The sequence below is a fragment of the Zerene cesonia genome, chromosome 10 (assembly GCF_012273895.1).
Source record: "Zerene cesonia ecotype Mississippi chromosome 10, Zerene_cesonia_1.1, whole genome shotgun sequence".
In the NCBI taxonomy this organism is placed as follows: Eukaryota; Metazoa; Arthropoda; class Insecta; order Lepidoptera; family Pieridae; genus Zerene; species Zerene cesonia.
Genome location: NC_052111.1, coordinates 6,243,764 through 6,271,317, shown reverse-complemented (window position 1 = coordinate 6,271,317; position 27,554 = coordinate 6,243,764). Strand labels below are relative to the sequence as shown.

General features: G+C 34.0%; 1 protein-coding gene across 2 annotated transcripts; it reads right to left on the bottom strand.

Moving 5' to 3' along the window:
* Nucleotides 1-6,969: 6,969 nt before the first annotated feature.
* LOC119829662 (RNA-binding protein 24-B-like) lies at nt 6,970-27,554 on the bottom strand. 2 transcript variants are annotated; one of them, XM_038352279.1, is made up of 5 exons: nt 27,184-27,554; nt 22,251-22,377; nt 12,160-12,232; nt 9,368-9,603; nt 6,970-9,127 (listed from the first exon to the last, which is right to left on the bottom strand). In XM_038352279.1, the coding sequence occupies exons 1-5, from the start codon at nt 27,403-27,405 to the stop codon at nt 8,997-8,999; spliced, it is 789 nt and encodes a 262-aa protein (XP_038208207.1). In that variant the 5' UTR covers nt 27,406-27,554; the 3' UTR covers nt 6,970-8,996. The 2 variants fall into 2 exon arrangements, with proteins under 2 accessions (XP_038208207.1, XP_038208208.1); XM_038352280.1 differs by having other exon boundaries at nt 6,970-9,124.

The window sequence follows — 27,554 nt, the reverse complement described above, 5'->3', positions numbered from 1 at the left end:
ATTACTTGGTTATGACTACAGTTTGACTTTGACACATAATGTTTTATTGTTAAATAAATGCTAGACTATATAAGTGTATAATCTATGGTCTAGACTCTAGTAGGTAGGAATAAATGTATCGACGTCTATGATGCTAGTGACTACTGGTTAATAAAAGTGTGAATCACAAATAATGTATTTGCGAGTACCACAAGATCGTTAAAAGTTTATCTGGTTCAATTATAATTCTGTAACATAATTACTCCGAGTCTGAGCATTTGGACTGGATGAATAAGAATTTCAGTGGCCAATCAGAATACTCGGTTCGTAAACCAATCCTACTTTGGCATAGTGAAAAAACAAAAATTTGCAAAATCGGCTTCATTCATAGATAATTGTTAAATATACTAAATGGGACTAGATTGCCGTTTTGGGGTTAAAGTGTTTAAAAGCGGGATTAATCACAATGGTTCTACCCGTAAATGGTTAAGGTGGCAACATTAATAAAGACTATTTCTTTGGTTTATATGTCACTAAATAAATTGTAATAACCGTTAAATTAAAATCTGACTACCTACTTTTTACATAAAAATAATGTGTTCAATTGCAAACAATTGTTATGGATCACTATTTTTCGGCAGTGTGACAATCAATCGGGTCAAATTGTATCTAGCAAATTGTTCACACAATGTTACAATAATACACAAAGCAGAGTGAAGGTAGCATAATATGGCACAGAGTTTTTGGTGGAAGAATGACAATCGTTCTTTGTTGTATAGCAAGATACGCTGTTGCCGATCGCATGGTGGTTAATCAGGAGTAGCATTCCCAATAAATTGTCATGTTTATCTATGTTTTACAATCGCAATCATTTAGCAACTGTCATTGATATAAAAAAACTTATATCAAATTTAATTTTTAGTTTTATAGCATTGAAATGCTTTATAAATGACAAATTTTGAAAGAATAGAAAAAAATTGATACGGTTAAGCAAAAATACGCGGGTTCGAATCCCGCCTCGTGAACAAAAAAAAATCTATTCGTTCAAAGTTTTTAACTTATATCAATGCCAACTGCCGAAACATTATATAACTTATCATTATTTTTCACAAAATACCAAGCTACCTTCAAATTATCAGAACTAGACTTAATCAAATTGACTTAACCTCATTGCAGACATCAATTTTTCAAATAAAAATCGGTCCACCCAGTAAAAAGTTATGAAGTAACAAGAATCTTCCTATTTCTTAAGTGGGTTTGAAAATTTAGTTCCCTTTGATTTTCTACACGGTGATCCAATAACTAGTAGATAATTGGTATTGTTGATTGAAGATTAATAACTACAAATACCTATAACGAGTGTTATTAACAGTAGGTATAATAAAAAGTTGTTTTTTTATAGCCTTTTTCTGTCAATGCATAATATATTTGCATCATTTACAAAAGAAAAGAAAAATAAACAAGCGTGATTATATTTTATGCCTGTTAGAGCGGCCACAGACCACAGATAATATAATACTACTAGCTGCACCCGGCAAACGCTGTTCTGCCTTACTCTTATCATTTAAGGGTATGAAAAACAGATGTTGGCCGATTCTCATAGATACCGGATAAGCAGAAAAAATTTCATCAAAATCGGTAGAGCCGTTTCGGAGGAGTATGGCAACGAAAACTGTGACACGAGAATTTTATATATTAGATTACTATCACAAACTGTCGTTTTCGGCAACAAATTTAAGTATTCAAAATCGATAAAATATTTGCGATGATCTTTAATTATAACAATTATAATCATTTCGTTATTTTTGTGCGTAATTTGCTTTATTAGATACAGTCCGATTTTTTTATTTTATGATAACTGTAGTTAACTAGTAATTTATTTTACTTTTATCAAATACCTTTTTAGGTACCCTAAAATCTACATTGCTTAAATCAAATAAAATCGAAAAATTATGCTGAATAGGACCATAGAAAGTAGATGTTATATAGCCTAAAGCCTTCCTAAATAAATAGGCTTTATAGAACTGAAAATTCTTCAAATCGGACCAGTAGTTCCCGAGATTCAGCTTTATAATATTAGCAGAGGATTCGCACGACAATATGTATAAGTATAGAAATAGATATAGGTTACTACAGTACGTTTATAGGATCTACAAGAAGTCTGATGTGCCTTTACTTCGCCGTGACCTTGGCGTGACCACTACGATACATAACATAAAATAAAAAAGACAATAATAATTACGATTGGTTTCATTTAAATAGGTTGCAAAGGGACGAGATGTTAAATCTAATTGATATCTTAAGTTATAAACATATATACACCCATCAAAATGATAAAAATTGTTTCCTGTTTATTGATATTCGTTGCAGTGGCTCGTTCTGAATACGTAAGTAATGAGTACATACTTGTGATCTACATTTCTTTATTATCATCTTCATCGTTCTTTTGAAATACTTTATATGAGTCACGTCCAAAGAGTCGAGCACGCTTCGGCACGAATTGGGCCGGCTCGCACAGAGTAAGTATCACCCCCACAGACGACCGGCGTGAAATATGCATGCCTTGTTTCGTTCGGTGAGTGGGGGAGCCGGAGGCCCATATACTTTTTCTTACCTTTACCATTCTTTTCCTTTATTCCTCTCGTCAATCCTTTCTTAATCCCTTTCCAAATTATAGGCGGTGGTAGCGCTTACCCTCAAGCGACCCACCAGCTCTATTTCCGACGGTGCATAAAAAATAACTTAAAAAAACAATCATTTAATGTAATATTTGAAAATATATGTTTTTTACTCCCCGACTCGGTTCACATTGTATAGATAGTCTTCCTAATTTTTATTTTTTCAAATAAAATGTAGCTTCTAAGTTGAAACTATTATTGGTCCATCACTATAAAATTCTGCCTTTTTATATTTAATGTATAGAAATGGTCTAGTTTCTATTATATATCCCATAAAAACAGTACCGATGAAAACCAAGTCTCGCAACGCAATTCTTAATCAGTAAACAGTTGTAAGATCCATGTAACAATATCAAGTCTATTATTATATTGTTACGTTATAAGCTAAATTAACAGAATCATATAGAGCATATGAATATCTTTTATGTTTTAAATAAATAAATTAACATGCCCATCGAATGAAAACAGGATGTAAATATAAGTAATACCGTTATTTACATATAATAAGGAATAACATGTACAATACATTTTATAAGAAATTAGGGCTTTCCAAGTCAATTAATTTGATGATCGGTTAGTGAATCAGTGACTAGTTATAATTCTTTGACTACTGATTAAAATTTAATGAATTTTAAAATACACCGTCTTTATAGTCTTCCAATTTAGATCACAGCGACCTTATACCTGGTTAAATATTACTTGAATTTCTTCGAGAAATGGATGGTACGACTGTGGCACTTTTGAAAATTTTATATAATAGTAGTACTAGGTAAATGCCCTTGTAACAATCAGTTATAACTAGGGGGAACGCGTTAAAAACTACAATTAACTTTTTTTTGACGTGACAACGTCTTAAATTAGGTTGCGGCTCGGAGTCACTCATGAAAAAGTGTAACGCCCGGTAACGTTACGATGAGTCACCGAACTATGATCGGTCCGCCGCGCGCGCAGCATTAGAGAATTAGGCGCATTGAATCGGCGTCTCTGTCTTTTTAGTAAACAAAATATATTTTCTATAGTTAAAATTTGTAAAATTCTTATTTTCATTCAATTCCTTGTTCCTATTGTGCAATTTAATAATATTCATATCAATAAATATTCTACCGAGAAAAAGACGTTGTCACGTAAAATCTTCGCCCGTAAAACCGACTTTACAGGCAACCATTTTTTTTTAGCTTTTTTTATTTCCACCTTAACACCTTAACTAAACAAATACATATATATTTTCGTGAAGTTTCTTTTTTTGTTTTTTATTATAATTTTTGTTTTCATTTATTTATTTTTTCTTTTTTTTTTATTCCTTGTTAGGTGGCCCCTTATGGGTAAAAGCCTCCTCCATCTTAAACTATTGCGTATGTTGTGTTGTTTTATATCATTCTGTTTCTTTTTATTTGATGGAGGGTAGTGGTCGTCTTGCCCCACATTGACCAGACGGCTTGGGGTGTTTCTTTTGAAGGTTGATTTAATTAATGTTCTAGTATTTGAAATATTAGGTATCATTACTATCTACAATTGTGTTTACGTCTGTGTTTATTAATTTCAGATTTTTGTTACCCCCGCACCCATTTATGTGAAAACATTTCAAGAAATATCCAATAGTTGCATTGCTGAACAGAAGTCACCACCAGATAGCTTGGAGCAATTTTTAAAGGGCAATATAATAGATAATCAAATAACAAAGAAATTTATACATTGTTTCTTGATAAAGGGTCATTTTGTGGATTCCGATGGTTTCTTGATAAAGGAACATATTGTTTCTATAGTCACGGAACTTAAAAACAAAGCAATCCTCGCCGAAATAATTGATCACTGTAACGAAGAAGCACTTATGGATACTGACAAATATGATAGAGCTTATCATCTTAGCGTATGCTTCCACAAGAAATCACCGTTCAAAATCAAAATTTAAATATGAAATAGGTAAAGACAACAATTCTTAACAAATTTCACTGATATCTTAATTTGAAAATTATACCTATTCCTATTACTATAAAGATAAGATATATTTACATATAAATAAGGGTGTTTTATAGATTTGTATCTTAAAGAAGTATGAATAGTTTAATAAATATAAAAAAAAACTCCGAGCACCTAAGCAAATTTATGCGTGCCTGCCTATTTGGGTTGCGGGTAAATTTACCAGCTACGTCTTCTATTCTAACATATATAGCAATAATGAGCATGGCACGACTGAGATAGGTACAGGCTAATCCAACGTTGCTTAAACACAAAGCAGAAACTACAAAAAATTTTCACAAATAATTTAAAATTTTAAAATTATAAAGCCAACGACCGACGTTGCATTAAAGCTTCTTAAATATTTTTATTATAATGTAATCAGCACATCAGTGACATGTTTCTAGGCGGTGTGGGAAGTGTTTTTTATCTCTTAAAACTCAACAAGACGATTTTGAACGGTTATTTGTTTGGAAGACCGCCAAGACTGACGACACAAATTCTTCCGACCTACTTAATTCTTTATAAACGAAATTTTAAAATAGAACTGGAGACATGATTGCAATTTCGTCTTCCTTCCTTTGAATGTGTTGGTTCCATGTGTTATTTGAATAATATAAATGTGAACGTTGTATGTTTGTCACGCTATTGTATAATACAAAATTGGCATAACCGATTGGGTTAGATTGATTGCCCTACTTAATAATCCAGTGGACGAAGTCAAAACCTTAGCGGCAGACAGGAAGAAATGTTGATAAAGTTTTACCTCACAACACGATATATATTTAAAAATATTTTTTTTCTTTCAATAAATTATATGGTTTAGCATATACTGTCTTTATATACTCCTGGTTGCTTGTCCCAGTTTCGTCCAGGTTGACCTGACATAAAAAAATGGCCATGTAATGGCCACGGTTAACAGAATGTCAAATTTTCGAATTTATGAGTTTTTTTACCGACTTCAAAGAAGGGGGAGGTTTTTTGAGTTGAGTATTTTTTTTTGGTGAATATAAATTTTTAATAGGTGAACCGTTTTTTTTTGTTAAAAAAAAAAAAAATCGTGCATAAGTACAAATCTTTTCTGTTTTATAACTCTCATTTGTGTAGATTTATATGTTTTATACTGAGTATAACAAAGGACCAATCAACGTGCTGTATATTTTTATCTTCTTACATTGCCTAAGAAGAAATTTGCGTATTACTACTGTAAAGTATTATTATATTATCTGTGGTATTACATATTTACCATTTGCCCATAGCTTCGACCGCGTAGTCAAAGGAAAACCCACATAGCTCCCATTTCTGTATTTCCTAAAACCTATCCTATTTCAAAGTGGTCAAAGCACATTTTAAACGGTATAATTGTTTATATAATTTGTTGTATCTTTTTCTATGCAAATTGTACTATTGTTGAAGAAATTGTAGGTTGGTATATTTTGGTTCGTAAACTCTAGCACTCATAGCGTTGGCTTCTTAACGTTATTTGATTTCGTCAAGAGGGTATATAATTATCGAACACGTTTCCATTAAACATACACACATAAGTTATTTGACAAAGAAACTGTCAAAATTTGAGATTATGCCGCTGGGACTACACAAGCTGTATATACTGTGATTGATATATGATCGTAACATAACAGATAACATTAACAGTAAGTTAAAATAATCATTTATTCTCACTTGAAACTTAAAAGTTAATTACATGAGAATACTTATATACATTATAGAAATTAAAGAAAAATGGTCGACTGGGCATAGCTGTTTAAGTGCTCAGCTAGTCTCTTTTTAAATGCATGCACCGTTTAAGCTATTTTTATAACAAAAAGTAATTTGTTTCAAAATTAGGCACCTTCGAATATAATGCATTTTTGTTCATAGCCATTATAACTTTAGGTTGTAATACCCTCCGTGTTGCGTCTGGTATATGCTAATTTCTTTTTTGTGAATCTTATTCCACTATGTATATTATTGTCTAAAATTATCTTGATAAGAATACATAATAGGTATAATATATTAATATGTTCTTTTATAAAACTGTTCAAAAACTTTTTTTTTCTGGGTCTATTGGAATATATAATGCAATATTTATACTGAAAACCGGTCTTTATGAGGTTTCGTGTAATTCATTTCGATATTTACAAGTTCAATTTTCATTTAATGACTTTTCTCAAAAAGGTATTTTTTTGTTTTGATACACGATAACTTTTAAAATATTTTTAACAATTTACGTAATTATTGTTGGGTTCGATAGGAAATTGGTGTTAATTTTTCACAGTTAAAATTTTGTTGAATATTAAGTAAATTACCTTATTTTTTTTAGTATAGAGGACAGCGAGGAAAAAATAAAACACATTGGTTGTACCTTAAAAAATTATTTTCCATTTTACAATATCCTAAATTAAGTACATTATAGTATAATTTTTAAATTATTTTTTTTTTTAACAATTATTAGGTATTTATTATGAATTCACATTCATTTAAGTATGTTATACATAAATAATTGTGCTTATAATTACTGCGAATGAAATGCACTATTATGGACTGCACGGTGGATTTACACCGACTTTTATCATACATAATCTGAATTGATGATATGTGTAATATATTTAGTATAATATTTCTTTCTATATTAACTATTTATACTCTATGTGCATAAGGCAAGATGGCCAATTTATGGCTTACATACAATGTTCTATTTGGTACATTTTTATGTCTACTTATTTAAAGTTTTATGTGTTTAATTCAATATATCGAACCGAATTATAATACTAACTGACATAGGCCATAAGAGATTCAATTCGGCTCATAAATATTTAACAATTTTTATTCCTCTTTCACATAATAAATAGTTATCAACATGTAGATTTACAAATATCAACAAAATAAATTACGAATAACAGCATATTAAAACTAAAATTAAACTTACTTACTAAAATAATCTATTCTGTCTAGTGTCCTTAGCTTGTACTAAAACGCCAGCCGCATAAGTATTAAGTAGTTTTTACTAATTCATTTAACTGAAATAATTATCCGTCCGGTCAATGTCACTGTGACATTTCATTTAATTCTGTGGACAATCCTGCGTATCATAATACGCAAGACAATAGTCAATTTTGGTAATCACAATTGAAGAAAATAGTTTAAAAATTAAAATTAGTGAAAATACGACTGGCGATTGTCAAGATTTCATTATAATTAATATTACGTGGACTAGTAATTGAATTATTCTAACTATTAAGTACCCTATACCGCTTTGGAGATAAAATTAGAAGGGCTGCGTATGTTACACATAAGAATAAGTACTTTTGCTAATTTTACGTAAAAAGCCCTTGGATCTCCAATCTTAAGCTAAACCAAGTCCATTTTAGGACACATTGAGCAACATGGACATGTTTAGAGAACTATTAGAAGATTAATTTTTGCTTTGATAGCATTATAATTTAAGCATACACTTACACATCCACAATTACCTCATTATGTATCTAATAAAATACACAGATCTTACGGAAAATGATTCAATATTGCTTCATAAATATTTTTACCTACATCTGATATCGCCCATCGTCCACATTTTTAAGAGAGCATAGTTTGATACATTTCAGCGCAAAGTAACGTGAAGTTATACCACATACATATTAGGAACTTTTCGCAAATATGGTATCAAGTTTATAAAGAAAATAATTTGGAAGAGACGATAGACTATAAATTTATATTCTAGAAATCTAGATAGACACACTATCACCCTGCGTTTTATCAATGATGTATTTACTAAGTTATTTAGTTATTTTAGATAATTGAGATATCTCTCGCAATAATAGCAATGAGCAATATTGATGTTTTTCTTTATTGTCATGAAACAGCTTTCGCCCCATTCTGATTCTAACTAGATATACTCGACACGGGAATTCAAATACTAGTAAGAAAATATGATTGATTATGATGAAAGAAATTGGAAGTAAAATAATGTGACAGAACTTATAAACATGTAGGTAGAAGATTAAGTAAAATTATTTTAAGCTGGCAACCATGCAAAAATGTTTATCATACAAGACTGGACACTGCGTTTACTATGGCTTCACCTAGTCTCGGACTAGGGCATGCCTCGCATAGTTGCCAGCTATAACTGATATTTTAGTCCGTACATTACGCGTTGTATAATATTTTTAATACCATCACCATTCACAACTTAAGCCCCTTACCCTAAAGGTTTGCTTTGGTCATACTAAACATTTTTGGTTAATTAACTGGTTTGAAAGAATTTTTGGCTTTATGGTAACGCAAATCCGTAGTGATGTTTCCATTTATATACATTTACATCGAGTAGAAAAATGTATGTAGACTCGAGATTAATTAGCGCATTACCAAGATGCGGTGCAGTCTGTGTTACTGCATGCGTGCTTCTTGCAGAGGTGGGGGGTAGGGGAGGGGCGGCAGGAGGGGGGCTTGGACCCCGCCGCCGGGTAACGTGTAGTAGGGGGAGACGTACCCGGCGCCACTCGCGGCTGCTGCAGCTGCTGAAAAGTATAATATTATTTATTAGGAATTTCAAGTTATAGCAAGTGATATGGAAAAATTCTGATAAACGGCATATTGGCGTTCAATTCACTCCTCAAGTCATTGAGGTTTGAAATATAAGTTTTTTTATATATTATTGTGTTTGTTTATGTTAAGGTAGCTATGATGACGTTTTAATGTATGACAAGCTATATGAGGAAACTCTAGCTCAAAACGGTTATAAAATTTTAATAACGTACCGGCAGCAGTGGCGTATGGATCAAATCCAGCAGCCGCATATTGTTGTTGGTACGCCGCAGCTCCTTGCGCAGCTGCGGCTTGGTACTCATACAAGTGATTGGCAGCAGCAACTGCCGCCGCGTGCTGCAACTGCGGCAGCTGAACCAGCCCCCCCGCCCCCGCGCCCACACCCGCGCTCATCCCTCCAACTGTCCCCATATAACTGGGAGTACCGTACACGTAGCCCGGCGACAACCTGCCAATAATAAAAAAAACACTCAACGTCTAAATATCTCATGCTTTACACTAATGCATTACTCACAAACTTCATTAACCCTACAATCACTGGTTTGTCCATTTCATTTCGTCAAATGACTCGAGAGCGAAAGAGACAAGACACTGATTATTGGAAGGATTAATGCGTTTATCAGTAAGGCCACGATTCCCTAAATGCCCGTTATAAAAACAGAGTCAAACAACACTATACCTAGACCCAGCGGCAGACGAGCATTATTGTATGGTTAGTAGACATCGATCTTTGTGAGTATGCCTATCGCTAGCAGTTGTCGTTGGTGAACGGCCGCCGTGCGTCATTGCCGGAAAGTTAAAATCAGTTAAAACGTTCAAATAGCTGAGTCCATGCCGCCGCGACGAAAATATCTCCGTCTTGTAGATTTATACTGGTACACATCGTCCGCGATCTATCTCGACACGAAAGATTAAAAGTTTTCGAAATAGCATTTCGACTTAAAACAAATTAAAAGAACAACCTCTTAAAAATCTTTACGGATGTCGTTGTTTTTGAAATCTCGTAAGTGGAAACATTTAACCCAGTTTTTCTACAAAATGTAGACCTAATACGATTTGAAAAACGAATAAAATAGAAAAACTGGTTGGCAGATGAAAGAAACGTTGACTTTGCGAATCTTGTCTAACGCGATGTCGACAGGCGGTCAAGTTTGCTAAAGGGTACTAGAAACTTCGATATAAGCGCTTTTGAAGAACCCTTGAGCGGTACCACGCCACGTCCCTCACCATCATCCGAGTTTTCGTCTTACTCTGACACTAAGCCGTCAATGGAGATAGATTGATTGGCATTTAATGTCTATGGCATTAAAGATTAGCTTGGTACAGGAGGATGAGATGAATACGCATGCGTAGTACACGCCCGAATCATGACTCCGCCCGCGTAGTACGCCCACCTGTGGTATTCTAGCCCTATTCGATAGCGCAATACCTACTTACATAAGAATGACTACGGAGATCTATCAAATTGTTCTGATCCATTTACTTATACATCTAAGTGTTTATCTAGGAAGGGATAGTTGAAAAACAAAAAACACGCGAAAAGAGCATTATAAACAAAACTGGCGCAACATCACACAAGCTTCACATCTACATAGATACACAATAGAAAACGTAAACTAGAATTTACTTAAAATAAAACGACTACATTACGGTTAGACACCTAACTCGGTTTTAAAATTCGTATATATCATAAACATGCAGTCCTACAAATTTTGTGAAATATATTTTTTTTTAGTTCTTTAGCTATATAATAAAAATAAAAAAGAAATTTGTACTAATTTTTATCCATTTACATTCACGTGGTGGTGTCACTAGTATAATTTAACGTAATTTAATAACGACGATAGCACGGCGGCGTTCTTTGCATCAAGAAATTACGCATCCATGGGCTTCTAAATTTGTTATAGCCCTGGACACACGTAACAGAAAATCCCTTACTAGAGGCCATTCACATATCAACATACAATATTTTAATATATGGATTGGATGGATGGAGGAAACTATTTATTTATATGAGAAAACATATTATATTTTAAGTGAATGGACTCTTATAACTCGTGACCCGCTCAACAATTATAGGACAGAATATTATGAACATACCACTAAAATGAACACAGCCAATTCTAGACAATATTTCTCTTCACAATATACAAACCAATTGTGAAATACAAGTTATCACAGAAGTAAATTTTTCTTTTAAATCAATTAACGTTTTTCTAAGAACTGTTTGACAACCGCGCGCCACAGGCTACCAGGGACATTCGGTTACGAATAACATTGTAAGTGTATTAACGAAATCCACCACCAACAAAACTCAAGTCAAATCAAAAATATTACACGAACACGGCATAAAAAACATAAAAAGTAAAACATTGAGTGTCGAGAACGATGCGTAAAGTGATGGCGATGGGCGGCGCCCGCGCGACTCCGCACGCCGGCGCCGCCCACGCAACGAAATAGCTTTAAAACGTAAACATTAAAAAACCCAATCGACTAATTCACACCCAAAACGAAAAATCCACTCTCACGCTCACTCTTGCCATAGATACCTATGTGAAAATGTTTGATTATTTAGAATAGACGGGGTCCGCTGGCCGCCACGCTGCTAGCCGTCTGGAGAAGCCGCTCGCCTCATCTACCGAGACAAAAGTCAGCTCAGCTAATTGTTCTTGTTCCGTGATGCTTCGCTCTCATATTACTTACCTACAGTCAAACTAGTCTTGTAGTTATTATTTCTAAAGTGAAGTTGACAAGGAAACTTGAACTACTAAGCTACAATACAGGGTTGGTCATCTTTATAGAGCAGCTAACGTATCCATTATAATTAAGGAAACCCATATATTGTTCAGTGCATATAGACAGTTAGAAATCGTCTGATTTTTGTCTCGTGAGATGTCTGAGCGGCAAGTCAATGCCGCTGGTGCTGGCAAACATCGGAGTGTTGAACGATTGAACATGTAAGTGTTATAAATGCAAATAAGCTTCGGTTTCAAACTAAACTTACCCGTAATGAGCTGGCAGAACTGTTGGGTAACCTGCACGGACACCGGCCGCGGCTGCTGCAGCTAAGCCAAAACCTGAAACAAAACATTGAATTAGTAGTGTAAAGTTATCATGTCAAGACATCTGAAATAAGCCCTCTGTAATTAAGTCAAAAACAAAGAAAACGGAAAAATATAATCTGTCATCGTAGGTATGCTCATAAGATTCTATTTTAATTCCACTTAAACGGAAGCGGCTAGAGAAGACTCCGGTAAAATATATCACAGCGAGCTTGGACAACTTCCAAATGACACAAGAGTCAACTTAGCACAGGCGACGTTTGAAATGTTAATTTCTTTTTATTGCATTGTTAAGCAGCGCGAGGCTATATCTATTTTGGTCGCTCAGCGCCCGCCCGGGCATCGGCAGTCAGATAGCTCTTGACAAGAAGACGACAAACTCCAGCTATAAATGGCATACGGCCGTTAGTATCGCCTGTTTGATGTCATTAGATTGCAGGTTTCGACCAAAAATAATAAGCTATATTTTGAATGTTTCAATACTTTAATAAGGCTTACAATAAAGGCCCTGCTTTAAATGGTGTTGTCATAGCAAATGTTGATTAATGTGTAGTATTCATAGAAGCATGACCACTGACCAGTTGAACTCTTTGACGGTAATGTGTGGTGAAATTTCACCGACTATTACATCCGGAGTACCCCGGATGAAGATTCGGTTCGTCTGTCACGATAATGCACGACCTTCCATATAAACGTGAACAATCATTTTCATCACAAATTGCAATCGTGTCATTAGTGTTCCGAATAACACAAATGAATTTTATAATAATATTTACCATGTTTGATCAGATAAAAGTCAATAAAGCATAATAATAATATAATAGGTAAGGGTTGATGGTAAATGTTATACAAAACGTAAATCCACCGTAATGCTATATTTACGTTTTTGGTGGTAGATACAAAAGTGATTGGTATTGTATTGACAACTATACAGTATTCAAAAATCAAAAGGTTTGATCGCGTGTTCCGTGTACGCGTGATGTGCCACCTCATTTCGATCGATGGCGTGCCATTTGACGGCCGAGGTCGGACCACTGTCCACTATAAACCTTATCTGATACATTAAGTTTTTTCTCTAAATACCAATGGAGAATGCCCTAAATACAACTCTTTGTCTGTATGACCCGGTCAGTTGTCAGTCGAAATCGATCTGCCTTTTCTACATTAAATTCCACATTTATTTAAACTAATATGACGCAGCGTTGTTTGACCAAAAACCTAATGACGCAGCCGTAAGCATTAGTCACTCTCCCCTGAAGGAGCGATCGCATACGTCCCGTTGAAGTAAATAAAGGTTTGTTTTGAGTGTTTTTGCGCGTTTTCAGGTCTGGAGTCCGGGTCATCGAACTGCAAAGCCGACGGAGAGCTGAACGACGCTTGTAAGGATTCTACGGAAATACGATTTTAGACACGGGCGGAACGTGCAGGACAGGGAGCTGTTCAAACTAAAACTTAGTATGTTACAATAGATACTAACAAAACGTTGAAGCGAACAACTCTATTGTGTTATTTATGAATACACACCATGTTATCCATTAAATCGCGTTTACAACTTCCGTATTTTCAAAATCGGGTCGGAAAGCCGAAAACGAGCAATAAAACTATGATTAATTAATAATGCGTACCAGTGAGCATGTAGCAATACTAAGTCTGTAAGTTTCGTTTAAAGGCACGGGAATAGATGTAGACCAGTCATATCATGGCCCAGTTCATGTGACCAAACATAATGTTTTCACGACCGTGACAGTTTGGCATGTCCGGTGGCCTTCCTTTTGATCACATCGGTGTCGTCTATGACGTACAAAGTTATAAATTTAACACTAAATATAGTTATAGTAATAGACGCAGACCGTGCAGCTTTATAAACACGTGCCAGATAAATTACCACCAACGCAAAGATTATGCCAGGCGACACTGGTATTTTACTTGTACATACATTATATGCAGCATAATCATAGTTAGTGTGTAATTTTTTACGCTACAAATTACCGACAGCTTGTGTCCATTTTATTTTGTTGAGTATGCATACAATGTAAGCTTGGACAAAAGAAAATCGGTCGAGAAAATATGAGGTTTTGGCGCGAAGCCAACTCTTATGTCGCGACTCGGGGCAGAGGCGGCCGCGACGTTCCCAAAACTGCGTATATTTAGACAAAATAAAGAGGCAACTGAAGACAAAACGAGACGCAACTCTTGTTTTATAAATAACCGCGTCGTTCGCCGGACGGACTGCCTCGCACCCAACCTCTGCTCGCCAGCTGTTGTACATAAATAATAATTAAGACATGAATAAAGCCACGTACTTTGTGAAACCTTTGCGAAAGAATGGTGAAATTCTTTTTTTTTCTAGATATTTACACGTCTTGATTAAACTCAATAAACTTATTTAAATGATGAAATGAAAACAGAGAATTATCAAATGTTGCCAAACCTCGACCAGTAATTAATATTTCAACTGTAGCACATACAAGAAATATGTGTGCTGAAAACATATTCACCAATGTTGACGCACTGCTTGGACTGGTATCAGTACCGTCTGCTTTAAACTTGGCATCAACGCGATTTGGAATCGATAGTCACAGTAGGAAGGTAATCTGCGATATCGGAGGATTAAAACGGGGCTTCGTACGGAAGTCGCCTCTAGGGATCGCATTACACGGTGCAACAAGGGGAGACTTGCCTACCTCAAAGTGCCTATGTTAACACTGACTCTAGAACAATAGTGCTAGAAACTTCCGTTGCCCTTTTCATAAGTCTGCTGTTATTAAATGATAAAGTGTCTGTAACGTAGGGAAGAAGATTTAAAAAATATACGTAATTTTATTAATTTCATGTGAATTGCAGTGATTTGCTACATCTAAAAAAAATTGCGCAAAAAAGATGCCTTAGTATTTCCCGAGCCTGAATTATATTGGTAATACCATTCAATATGCTATTGCTGCTCTTGTTTCAAATTCATTAGTATTATTTCCCTTTGTGAAAAAAAATTAAAGGATACTACAACATTTTTAAGTGCAATAGTTTATGAAACTAGTCCTGTTCTACCACTGCTTTGTGATTAGTGATTTATATTTCTAATTCATACAGTGTGGGGTCTATTTAATACCTAAAGTGAATAAAGGATATTATTTTTATATTTTATACTTGATACAGTAGCATGCTTTTTTCAAATAAAAGTTATTGTTCTGTTTAAAAATCGATAACTAAATAATTAACATATAGCATTAACAAACATCCGAAACCAATGATGAAATAATAACAATACATTGTGTTTCTGTCGACCAAACTAGCGAATTAACAGTAATTACTTTCCGCTCTGTACAATAAAATAAAGATATACACGATTACAGTAAAGTTAGATACGATCACGTGTAGTCAAGCCACCTAACCATTATGGCTTCACCTCATACAATTACACGTAACGCTATCGATTTTTCCAACAAAAAACATTGCTTTCAATTATTTATTGATCGGGCGTACGAGCATCAGTGCATTCAACGCCTAAATCCCTAAGCCGAAATAAAAATAGTTTCGGGAATGAGTTGGGGCGGACGAGTATGCATAAGTAATGCACTGGCGAAGGGCGACCGGCCGCAGCGCACGCTAACTATTAGGGTTACTAGCAAAAAAAAACATAATTCAATGTCTATACGCGTTTTTTTACATTCATGAGTCTTGCTGGATACATATTAGAATTATTAATTAACGTTCCGGTAACTATGTCGATTGGGATGAAATTTTACGCACTACCTATCATCTTTGACAGGGAAAATTTTGAAAAAAAAACCTAAGTTACAATTATTTGCAATGACAACCCTATAGGAATATAGCGTCACTAACCCCCCTGCATACGTATTCGCACCCACAAACTCTTCATTAATCAATGATGACTGCAAGCTTCGGTTTTAAGCGTCACACGCTCCACCAAATTAAGCGTCATTAGGTACTAATTGCTGGTACGTCGGGCTCATTTGGAGTACATATAATTTAAGTTTTTCTTGTCACCCAAGACAGGTGTGAATCGATTACCACCGAGCTCAGCGCTCAATAATTCAACATGTCGCCCGGTATGTTTGGACAAGTGCCTCGTTCGGCCCTCATCAACACTCCTATATAATAAAACTTTAACAATGTTTTCATAATCGACATCGGCCCGACTGAAATCGCTCATTGGTCGTAGCCTCCACGTATTTAGAAACTAGGCTACATATTTAGTACCGCAGTAGTTAAAATTGTATAAACAAAATATGTACTGTTTGCGATGAAGTTGAATTCATGTCCTCACGAGCCATTTGTTCTATGGAAATTAAACACCTAACCAAATAAAGGCAACAACGAATCGAATTTTCAAACAAGACGTAATTAAGAATTTTAATAATATGCGAAATATATTACATTTTCACTACATTTGCATATTTTCAAATTTCTCTATAAAATTCTGTATCCTGACTAATGTTATAAATACTGAAGTGTTAAAATGTTTGTTCGTCTTTCTTTCACGTAGCAACGGTGCGATTTTTTTATATAACTTTTGTGTAATCCGCGATCCGAAGGCAAGTTTATTATATTTTAACTTTCCGTCATTGAATACAAAGGGATACATTATGGAAAACTAAACAGTTCATATCCATAATTAAAATCTATGAAATTGCGTATTATCGTTTATAAAACGTATATTTATCTTGGCGCCAAATCAATGTGTAGCAGTCGAAGACAGATAAGCTATACTCATCAATCGACGCTAAATAATATTCTTTTCAAAGTATAAATATACAGAAAAAGCCCAGGGTTTTTCGTTTTTATAAATGTAGCATAATTTAAACTTTGCATAAATTTAAATGACAATATTAAAAGCATCAGCAGGTAACTGAATAATAAAAGATTTGTTGAATTCGCTTTCACAAGTCGGTAACCCTCATAACGGTCATATGTTGAAGTGACTAAACGACAAATATGAACAAGTTTAACCGTCACATGAACTTCTCAATTACTGTTACCCCTTTTACACGTTAGGAACAGATTGTGAGCCTAAACAGGTTGAGAACAAATATTTTGGAGCGATCCAGGGATACTAAACAGACTGCCGTTTGGAAGTATTTATGAAAGGGCTCGGACGTTAGGAACTGCATCGTAAACCTTAATCTTAACTCAAACAATGGAAGACTACACGATAACAGGACAGATAAAAGGAATACACTCCTTACAAAATATTTGAATGGAACGTATTTTTGTACAAACATAAAACATTTTGGAGGGCAAGGTTATTGTTTATTCACATAAATATACATTCAATTATTGAAATTTCCTTTGTCTGAAATAACAAACATTTGATTGCCAAGGTCGATTTTCAAATGAACCCGTTTTGCTTCCAATGCAGTAAAAATATGGTAACAGCAAAAGCGAACTAAATCGGACATTGTCTAAATAATTAGTTATATATCTGCAAGCAACGTGATTATGGCTACAATCAATACCAATACATGACCCCCGTCCCCGGCGGGATGTATAGGGCATATGGTAGGACCGGTAGAGCACGGCCAGGTGGCCGTCATGCGCGCCCGCACCCATTGTGCGATACCCCTCGCCCCTCGCAATAAACAATACCAACGTAGCGGTTACCAGAATCAGTTGTTCACACTTTGATCTATCAGCTGGCGAAACTCACAAAAATTTGATAAAGAAACAATAGGAACATCAAGTAATTAGGCTGGAGTAGGGAATTATGGAAATAACCGAAACGCTGCCCGTCTTTAATATACTAATGACATACAGTCATCAATCACAAATATTCAAACATGCATTACGTGTTAAGAATGAGATATGTGTTTTCGAGCTCATTCATTTTTTTACTTATCCTCCTACTATTATTGGTAATTGGTATGAGGACAGGGAAATTAAACGTTAAAAGCAACGTGTCTAAACATACTTCGTTTTTCATTTTTAAAATACATAAATACCATGTATTTACTTATTGTAACCTACTTTTGTGTTATATCATAAGATAACATCGGTCAATACAAGGAGATATAAACAGTATCGAAATTAAAAAGCAACGATTCTCATAGGTAGCATGAAATTACATATTATCTATCGTGATACAATTGCCGTTATCATGCTCTACACAATTCTATTGCCAGTGGTTGTTTCAGCACACGTCATTGTAAAGGTTAACTTTGATTGTCGTGTAGGTATGCTTTGTATTAGCGATTATATCTTTATATGTGGCCTTGTTTCACATCGGAGTTCTGTTGTTTTTGATAAATGGCCATTTTAAAAGCGTTACGCTGATCTATTGTTCTTATGTTGATTTTATAGGTTACCCAATTTTTTTCTGAACATATTTAATGTCTTACTTCAACTTAATAATGAAGTCTTCTAGGTTTACGATTGCTGGCTATAAGAAGCCAGCAAATTAATGAGCATCATGCGCATCAATAATGATGCGATGGAACTTTTGTTTTATATAATAAATATAACATTTACATCTTATCTCTCATCTCAACATCAAATCTGCACAGTTAACGAAACCTAATTAATGTTGGAAGTAAAACACGACCCTACAATATAATACTATAAAAATCAGTACCATATTGATCAATTCACTTTTATGTACATAATTTAAAATTATAAAGTATATTTTATGACATAAAAGTAGCACCATATGAAATTTATTACTTTGTTATCTATTATCTATCTACACATACTGTTCAAGGTTCCTGGTATCTAACTATTACGTTTTATTTAACTGTATATTCCATAGAATACCAAGAAACAACTACCGATTTAGAGTATTTGAATTGAACAAAGACGGAAAACATTTAGAAATTGTGTAGTCATTAATATGTAATTACTCAACTATATGAATGATAATGGCATATCTGTTGGGTATATTTAAATCAATTTAAATTTAAACTTAATATTTAAGCAGCGGGTTTCTGTACATTTCGGCACGTGAATGCATAACCTAATTACATAACACTAACACCCCGCGGTTTCACCCGCGTAAGTCTGTATCCCGTAGGAATATCAGGATAAAAGTTGCCTATATGTTGTTTCACTTGTCCAGCTGTCTACGTACCAAATTTCATTGCAATCGGTTTTGTAGTTTTTGCGTGAAAGAGCAACAAACGCACACACATCCTTACAAACTTTCGCATTTATAATATCAGTAGGATAGTAGGATAGGGTATATCATCTTGGTGTTCAAATTGAATGCTTGATAACGTCAACACGAATCAATAAAGATTGCGCCCCAACAGTTGGTTCATAAATCGTAACGTTAGCAGATTTTACCGCAAGCGAAACAGGCTTACAAGGGTTGCGTGCGAGAGCCAATCAATTAATGAGCCTACACGCTTCCGGTTCCAACGTTTAGGGACTTCCGGAGGGGCGGGCGGTTCCGCTAATCACATACCGTGACTTCACCTATGTAGTACTAGCTTAAAGCTCATAGCATACTGGATTATTGATAATACTGTTGACAGAACATTGCAATGCCTGTTGTTAAGAAAAGATCGTTCGTTCAATCGTTTTTATGTGAATTAATATGTAAAATAGATTCTTATAAATATCTTACACAAGGCAAAGCTTGATGAGACTTCAGGGTCCGCAATTCATCAAAATTATACCTAAGTATACATATTATAAAACTGTAGAATCCTGTCTGTTTTCTGGATTTCACTCAAACACTGGACGGTCAAATCTCAGGAACTACTAAACCGATTTCAAAAATTCTTTCACCATGGGATATATAGTGGTCCCTTAATACTATGGGCTATTTATTTACCACGGGCGAAATTTATAGCCAACAGTGATCGCAGTTTAATCGGGGCGGATCGCTAGTAAATGATAATCTACATCGGAACAAAGCATTCATTAAATCAATACTTCACTTTCAATATAAGGTCAATAGTATTACTATTTTAATCTTTATGTCGTTTATAAAGTTCTCAAGAGAGCGTCAGTTATTCATAGAATCTTTGCAATGTATGTGTAAATTCTACATAGTATTATATTATCTCTGGTATTAGCAAATGAATTTTGAAGCGCTTCATATAAATCATCTTACATCTAGGCACCATAGAATTTGATTTTTCATTACAAGAATATTGTCTGTAGTACTAGCACACAATCTGGATTGTGTTAATAAATATGAAAATAATCAAATGATATGGTGCTATCATTTTTGGAATATTGTAGATAACGCGGCCTTATTCAATTGTTACCTTTGTGCCACTTCACATTGTTTCGGTAATTAATTCATTAATTGTTTATTATGTAGCAAATATGGACAATTTTAATACACTTGACTATTTCTTTTCTATTAATGTTCCTTTAATATAATTTATTAAAAAAATGTGTCTTCAACTGCAATTATAATTAATTAATAAATAATTATTTATTAATTGATTAGTAAGGTACACTAGGGTTTTAAATTAAACAAGTGGCCACTAGCCAAAGCGTCTTGAAAATACAAGTTAAATTGTATCTAATCACCTGGCTTTAATAATTGCTTTACGCTGCCAAAAGACATAAGACAATCGCCAATTGTTTATATAAATAGTTTCGGGTGCTTGGATCTAAAATAAATAAACAAAACAAATCATGGCAATCGTTTGTGTGAATTATTTGTGTCAAAAGTAATTTATGACTTTTATTTTTCATTGATAACAATTTCTTTGATATTACATTGAATTAAATGGTTTCGATACAAATTGATCTAAAGGTGCGTTCACAAGTACAAGTCTTTTCAATTGATAATATAAAATAATAAATAAATGTGAATGTCTTAATATCAGTGTTCAGAGTTATTTACTTTATTCAGAGTTATTTATTTTAATACAACGAAGTTTATCGTTTTTAAAACAAATTATAGTAGGTATATTTTGTAGTTCATGAAAATTCAGAATATTTACATTATTAACCAGATGATATACCTATCTTTATTCCGGCTAGGTCTGTACTAATCATGAAATGAAAGCGCATATCGAAGTAATTAGTTACCAGGCCTAACCCCCACAGAGACTTCACCCACGAAGCTGTATCGTATGATTTTTTGTGTGTAAACGACACATTGTCGATCTAACGAACATGCACGTTAAAAAAAGATTCAATGTTCAACAAAAAATCGTTATACAGCTGAGCTGTGATAAGCGTAGGTACCTCCTTTCCACGAATCCGTTTCTTGAAATCCGTGTAATATTAAATGCTTGAATAAATTTTAGAGATATTATATGTCTAAAAGCATTTTAAATTATAACATTTTTACATATAATTAACCTGTGGAAATGTGTATGTAGAATGAAGGGGTCTAGATCCATATCGAACCTAAAAATGCATATAAACTTTTCAATTAAGAATTAAGAATTTTTTCCGTCCGTCTATCTGATTGTGAAAGCATCACGCACAAATTGTCGATTTGATGACGATGAATCTTGGCCAAATTATACTACACATCCTGAACACTACAGTGGGACATTAGAAAAATATGTACAACTTAACCTTATAATGATATATTTTTTTACGCTCAAAGGCCGAAATTACTTATTAAGCAAAACATTAGCTCACAATGCGTCGTGGATACACTAAAAGATCCACATTGCGAAATTCGTATTATGGCTCAAAGGAAAACGCTTTTTAACGTAAACTTTAACGCATCATAATTAGTTTTTTTTTTTTTAAATAAGGAAGTTGTCAAGTATATTGATTAGAATACAAAGCTTCACAAACAAATAAATTACAATTTAAGTCGACGTGGATCGCAAACACTAACAAGGCAAAATTTAAATTTATATACCTACTAATCACCACTTTTAACTTTACTTTTTTACAAATTAATGATTTTGTTTGATAATGATCAAGGTTTTAACATTTTGAGTGCGAAAGAACTGAAACATATATTTATATTAAGTAATAGCTTATACCCAAGAATGTCGATAAAAACCCATTACATATTATTTGTAGTGACGGCCTATGTTGTATTGGGAACAATGATCACTTTCAGAGTTACCTGCATCTTATAAAAAAGTCTTACCTGGCGCCAAATTTCCTCTCGGCTTAGCCCCTAGGATTGCCAGATTAACATTAGCTTTCCTTCCATCTATGATCGGGTTTGGATCCTTGCACGCTCTTTCAGCAGCCGCCCGATCTCCCATGATTACCTGTGAAGGGAGACTTCATATCAAACCACTACCATATTCTTCTATCGTACACTATACAATTCCTAACTAAAGTGTAACTACATTAGTTATGCACCTCATGAAAATCTCCGATAATTAAGACGTATTTTAATTATTGGGATAACAATGTGAGCACAAAATGTAACGAACTATACAATCAAAATGGTTATACGATTTATTATCATAATTCTTAAGTATTGAGTTATACTGTATTGAGTTCGTAAATCGATTTAAAATAAAACATACGCTGTTCACATTACCTATTGTAATGCATGCGAGCCCCACAGGTCGCCACCTCAATTTTCCACCGAGTATCGACCAATATACTCTGATCCAACTAATACCAAATGCGCATTACGAAATACAAACTTTATATTTTATCCATGGGCCACAAAATAATGGTTAAACACATTACATCGAAACCGATCGAAATAAATGTTAGATGACCTCAAAGATATTGAAGGTCTTATACAATTGGGAATTTAAAATATTTTGGGCGCCTCCAAGGATATTGTTAAGTAATCCCTTATTCCATTAATTATCGAATTCTATAATGAATCCCTTTGTCAATCAGGTCCCAAAAACGAATGGGAAATTATACAAATTTTATATAATTATTGTGTTATTAGTTCCGATGAAAATGAAAACTATCGCGCTACCGATATACTGAAAAATTTCATTGTATGGAAATTTATCGTAACGCAAGAGTATTTTAATTAAATACCTCATTCGCTTGGTATATTGCAATCACCTCGATATGGCGACCTATACAAAATGATGTTTACTAAAGCGTTTAAATTGCGTTCGGTATGGTCCATAGCGATAAGGTAGGTAAGTACAAAACTACAATTATATGAAACAACGTGTCAGAAATTTATAAATTATGTTTGTGTTTTTTATAACCAAAAAAAAGTAAGAAAAAATCTATAGGAGAAACAAATTGAAAAATAAAATATTCTACAAAAATATTTGACCATTAAATATGATCTGTACACCATCATGGTTTTCGGTAGTATTTAAAGAAAGAAACAAACTCAATTAACAAATTTTGTGATTATAATTCATATCTTTTTGCAATACAATTGCAAGTGATAAGTTTGAAGTACACATAGTTTAAAAATTATAATCTGTTTCAAAATGACAACTGTTTCCGGTAAATTTTACGCGCTCGTAAAATGGTGCGCACAGTACAACACGCTTTGTACGTAGGTACAATTTAAAATTATCTGCAATTTTTTTTTGTGTTTTTTTTTTTTACTTTTAAACGTTAATAGAAAATGGATATGTAATGCTACAATAAAAATATAGTTACATATTATTATCTATAAATTAAAAGTAATTAATTACAAAGGAATAATTTGTGTTTCCTTTTAAGGAGTATATGATACTTAGATCAAATTTAATGCTTAAATTAAAGAGTGAAAAATTCCAATTTTACTTTAATTATTATCACATTCACCTAGAATTTCTTCAATCCGCAAGCAAAGTCGCAGGCGGTACCATGTTTAAGACAAAAGCCATTTACATAAAATGCAGGTTGTAAAACAGTCGGTAACTCATTTACCTCTTCCAGTTTCCTGCAATAGCTGGCGTATTGATAACGTTCTGCATAATTTTACCGAAGCTGATAGGAAACGAGTTTTACACTTTTGACGAAACAGTACTAGTAAAATTAAAACTCCCTCTAAAATCTATCATCAAGTGGAAACCTTTTGTTCAAATACACGTGTTGAGAAGCTGTTATAGACTAATTTATTCAAAAACAATGCAATTCTTTACTAAACATAGCAAGCAATAGAAGAGATGTCATACTTTTTAAGTTCATTCTTTAGGTATAAGATTTTCCATAGATTAAATCAACAGAATTAGTTGTGCATCAACACAAATAGACATAACTAAGTCTGCACACAAAAATAAAATTACACATCTTAAATTAAATGATCTGTGTCACTAAATTTATTGGATTTGTCAATAAATATTACGTAGAGGCGTGCCAAGAACAGTACCGCCCAGCTATTTAAGCGGAAAGTCTTACCACGCCTCATCGAGAAGAGTAATAAATAATTGTTATGATTGTATTTCTTCGTGCATCTTTTTAAGTGAAATAAACTGACAACACTATGACGACAGATTTTTATATGATCTATTCCCAAAACAAAAATGATAATGCAAGTAGTAAGTAATTATCTATAAATATAAATGATTAAAGAGTCGAATCGTGCAATTAGACATATAAGATATGGCCTGTAAATTTTACTGTATGTATTATGTATATCACATATCAGGAAGATAAAATAGGCTAATTATTTTTTTAAATGTTGGAAGAGTAAAATTATATTATTAATTGCTTTAGTAACGAACCTAATCTAAAAGGGAAGACCCCTAAAAGTTGTCATTTTCACTGTGATAATATCCATTCACCTTCAATGGTTTTATGGCTTCTGATGAACACAACCATCCTTTGGTATCTATAAACCTTAAAAGTAGACTTTATAATAATATTACGTTATAATACGATATACTATATAATTACTTAATACTAGATACATATAAGAAAATATAACTCGAGTTTTGGGATGTAATAGCTGAGACGCAGTCCTTTGCTTCTCTATGACATATTATTGTATGTAATATCAAAAACGTTTGAAGCAATAAACGACGGTCATTTTTTATTTATTTATGTACAAGAAAATATTTATCAGTCAAATATAGGTTTGCAGCGCCATACGGATACTGAAAATAAAAAGAGAGTGAATTAAAAAAATTGATTAAGTTTAGTTTACCTGAATATCTGTTTTGCAGAATAGGTACACTATTCAGGAAATAAACGAAATTTAAATAACTTTTAAAATTGATTCTCATAAATAATTACGATAGGTATTAGGTTTTAATTTATATTCAATATATTATATGCGGTCGCTGCGCGGCTACGATAACGAAATAAGGAGCATGTTTATTTTAAAAAGTATCATGTTAATACCATGATACTTTTTATATATCAAAATTCTCCACATATTTTTTTACTAAACACATACTTTGACTTAATGAAAAAAAATCATTTCTGTTCACAATATGAACTCAAATTGTTCTAATGTGTGGTCTATCAAACTATGTGCCGGTATAAAAAAGCGTGGTACGCAAAGCGCACTTGGCCCGCACGCCAGCTATCAGATGACGATCTTTTGTCTTCTATACGTACTTTAGCACGTAGACCCTGCCCAGTAACTGGTGCGATACGATACTCTTGTACCTGTATATCATGTGTCATATAAATGTGAACCGTTTAAAGTCACTTTACAAGATAATTAGAGTTCAATATTGCGTTTATGCTTGCCAACAAAAAGGACTTACATTACAAACGGAGCCCGTTGTTATGTAAGTGCCGAATAAATGCATCTAAACTATGAATCTGACTTGCTAGAAATGAATGTAGACTTGTATTGTATTGTCCCCTAAGTCCTGACAACCTAGGTATCTCTGTCGTCATATAGAATTATGTTGACGTGGTGGGATGGTATGGAAACGAAGTTTGTAAGGTAACTACTGCTTAACCTTGTATTAAATATAATTATTATTACGACAATTTAATGAAAACCAATGATGTCTAAAGGGTTCTGGGAATTACTAGTTTAAAACATTTTGTTTTCAGTCTAACAAAATTATTAGCCTTCAAATGGTTATAGATAAAGGTCTGTTTGTCTAACAAGAAATACTCATTATCAATATTAATTATTTCAAATAAGCGGTAAAGAACTAAAAGAAGTATATTTATAAGAACATTTTGCATGAAATCACAATTGGGTGGACTGTGATACAAAAATTAATGAACTGTTTATATGTATATAGTTCCATTTAATGCGTCATTATTTAGTAGTAGTAGTCAGTAGTCAACTTTTTCTATATCGATCCTTCCTAGTGTTGCATTGACGCATTGCGATTATTAAAGCTATTTGGATGTCACAGAGAGGGTGCACCGAGTCCCTCGAACAGGGTGCCTTACCCCAGTTGAATTGAAAATGGGGTTGTGATTCATTTCCCACGAGCCCTATACTATACTGCACAAAAAGACTCCGACTTCAGTACGATAAAGATTCTCTGCAGCGAGTTTTCGACGCATCTTTGTGATTGTTCAACATCTTCTCGGTTTTTACAAATACAGGTACAACACATAAAGTAGTCATAATGGTGTAGACTTAATAGCGACACCAATGTATTATTTACGATGATTGACGACGGCATATGGATAGTTACGAATTACCACGCGACGCAGTTTATGTTCTGTGAAATTATTGTAATGTCCACCAATTTGAAGATTCATTTTACAAAAGATTAGAGTGAAGAGAAGTATATTTTTATACAATAGCAAGCAAATACGAATTTTTAGAATATAAAATGTTTCATTGTCTGATCAAATAAATAGAATAATAATATGTAATACAGATCAGGTTATACTTTTCAGGAACAGAAAATAGTTCATACGTGGCTTGAAACTACTATTTTAAACTTCCGTACATAATCATTATTTAATATCGCAATAGGTACTAACAACATAGCTAGGTAAAAAGCAAGAGCGATAACAGTGCTCGATAGTTGTACATTTCAGCCGTAGAAACACGAATGCGCAAGGGCAACGCAAAGTTTACGTGTCGTTTCAGCTGAAAGCAACGCTTCTACGTCGTACGTGGCTTGGTTATAACATTATAATTGCACACTATTTATATACGTAATAATAAAAGAATTAAATACTCGTGAACAAGGAATACAATACACAAAATAAAAGATGCTTACAAATCCATATCCCCTGCTTTTGCTCGTCTGCCGGTCTGTGATGACAACCGCTTCCTCGATATCCCCGTACACAGCAAAATGTTCTCTTAAACTTTTGTCTGTCGTGTGATATGGTAGCCCACCAACGAACAGCTTTGTCCAGGTGGTGTCTTTCTGGCCGGGCAGCGAGCCCAACGCCAGTAGCCCTTCAGGCTCGGCCGGCAAAGCGCCCGCCATCAACATTCCTTGAACCGCCTCCGTTGCGCCGGCCACCCTTACACTCTGGGAACACTGTCACTCCGCTGAAGCGGACGAGTTGATTATGTATAACACGCGGGTGGACACGTACGTTACCTACGGTGGTTGCGCGCGGACTGGTGCTCCTTCGAAGC

Coding starts and splice junctions, on each gene's coding strand:
- LOC119829662 (XM_038352279.1), bottom strand. CDS start 27,405: ATGTTGATGGCGGGCGCTTTGCCGGCCGAGCCTGAAGGGCTACTGGCG. Junction 22,378..27,183: donor AAAGCAGGGGATATGGATTT/GTAAGCATCTTT, acceptor CTCCCTTCACAG/GTAATCATGGGAGATCGGGC. Junction 9,604..12,159: donor GTTCTGCCAGCTCATTACGG/GTAAGTTTAGTT, acceptor TATTATTGGCAG/GTTGTCGCCGGGCTACGTGT.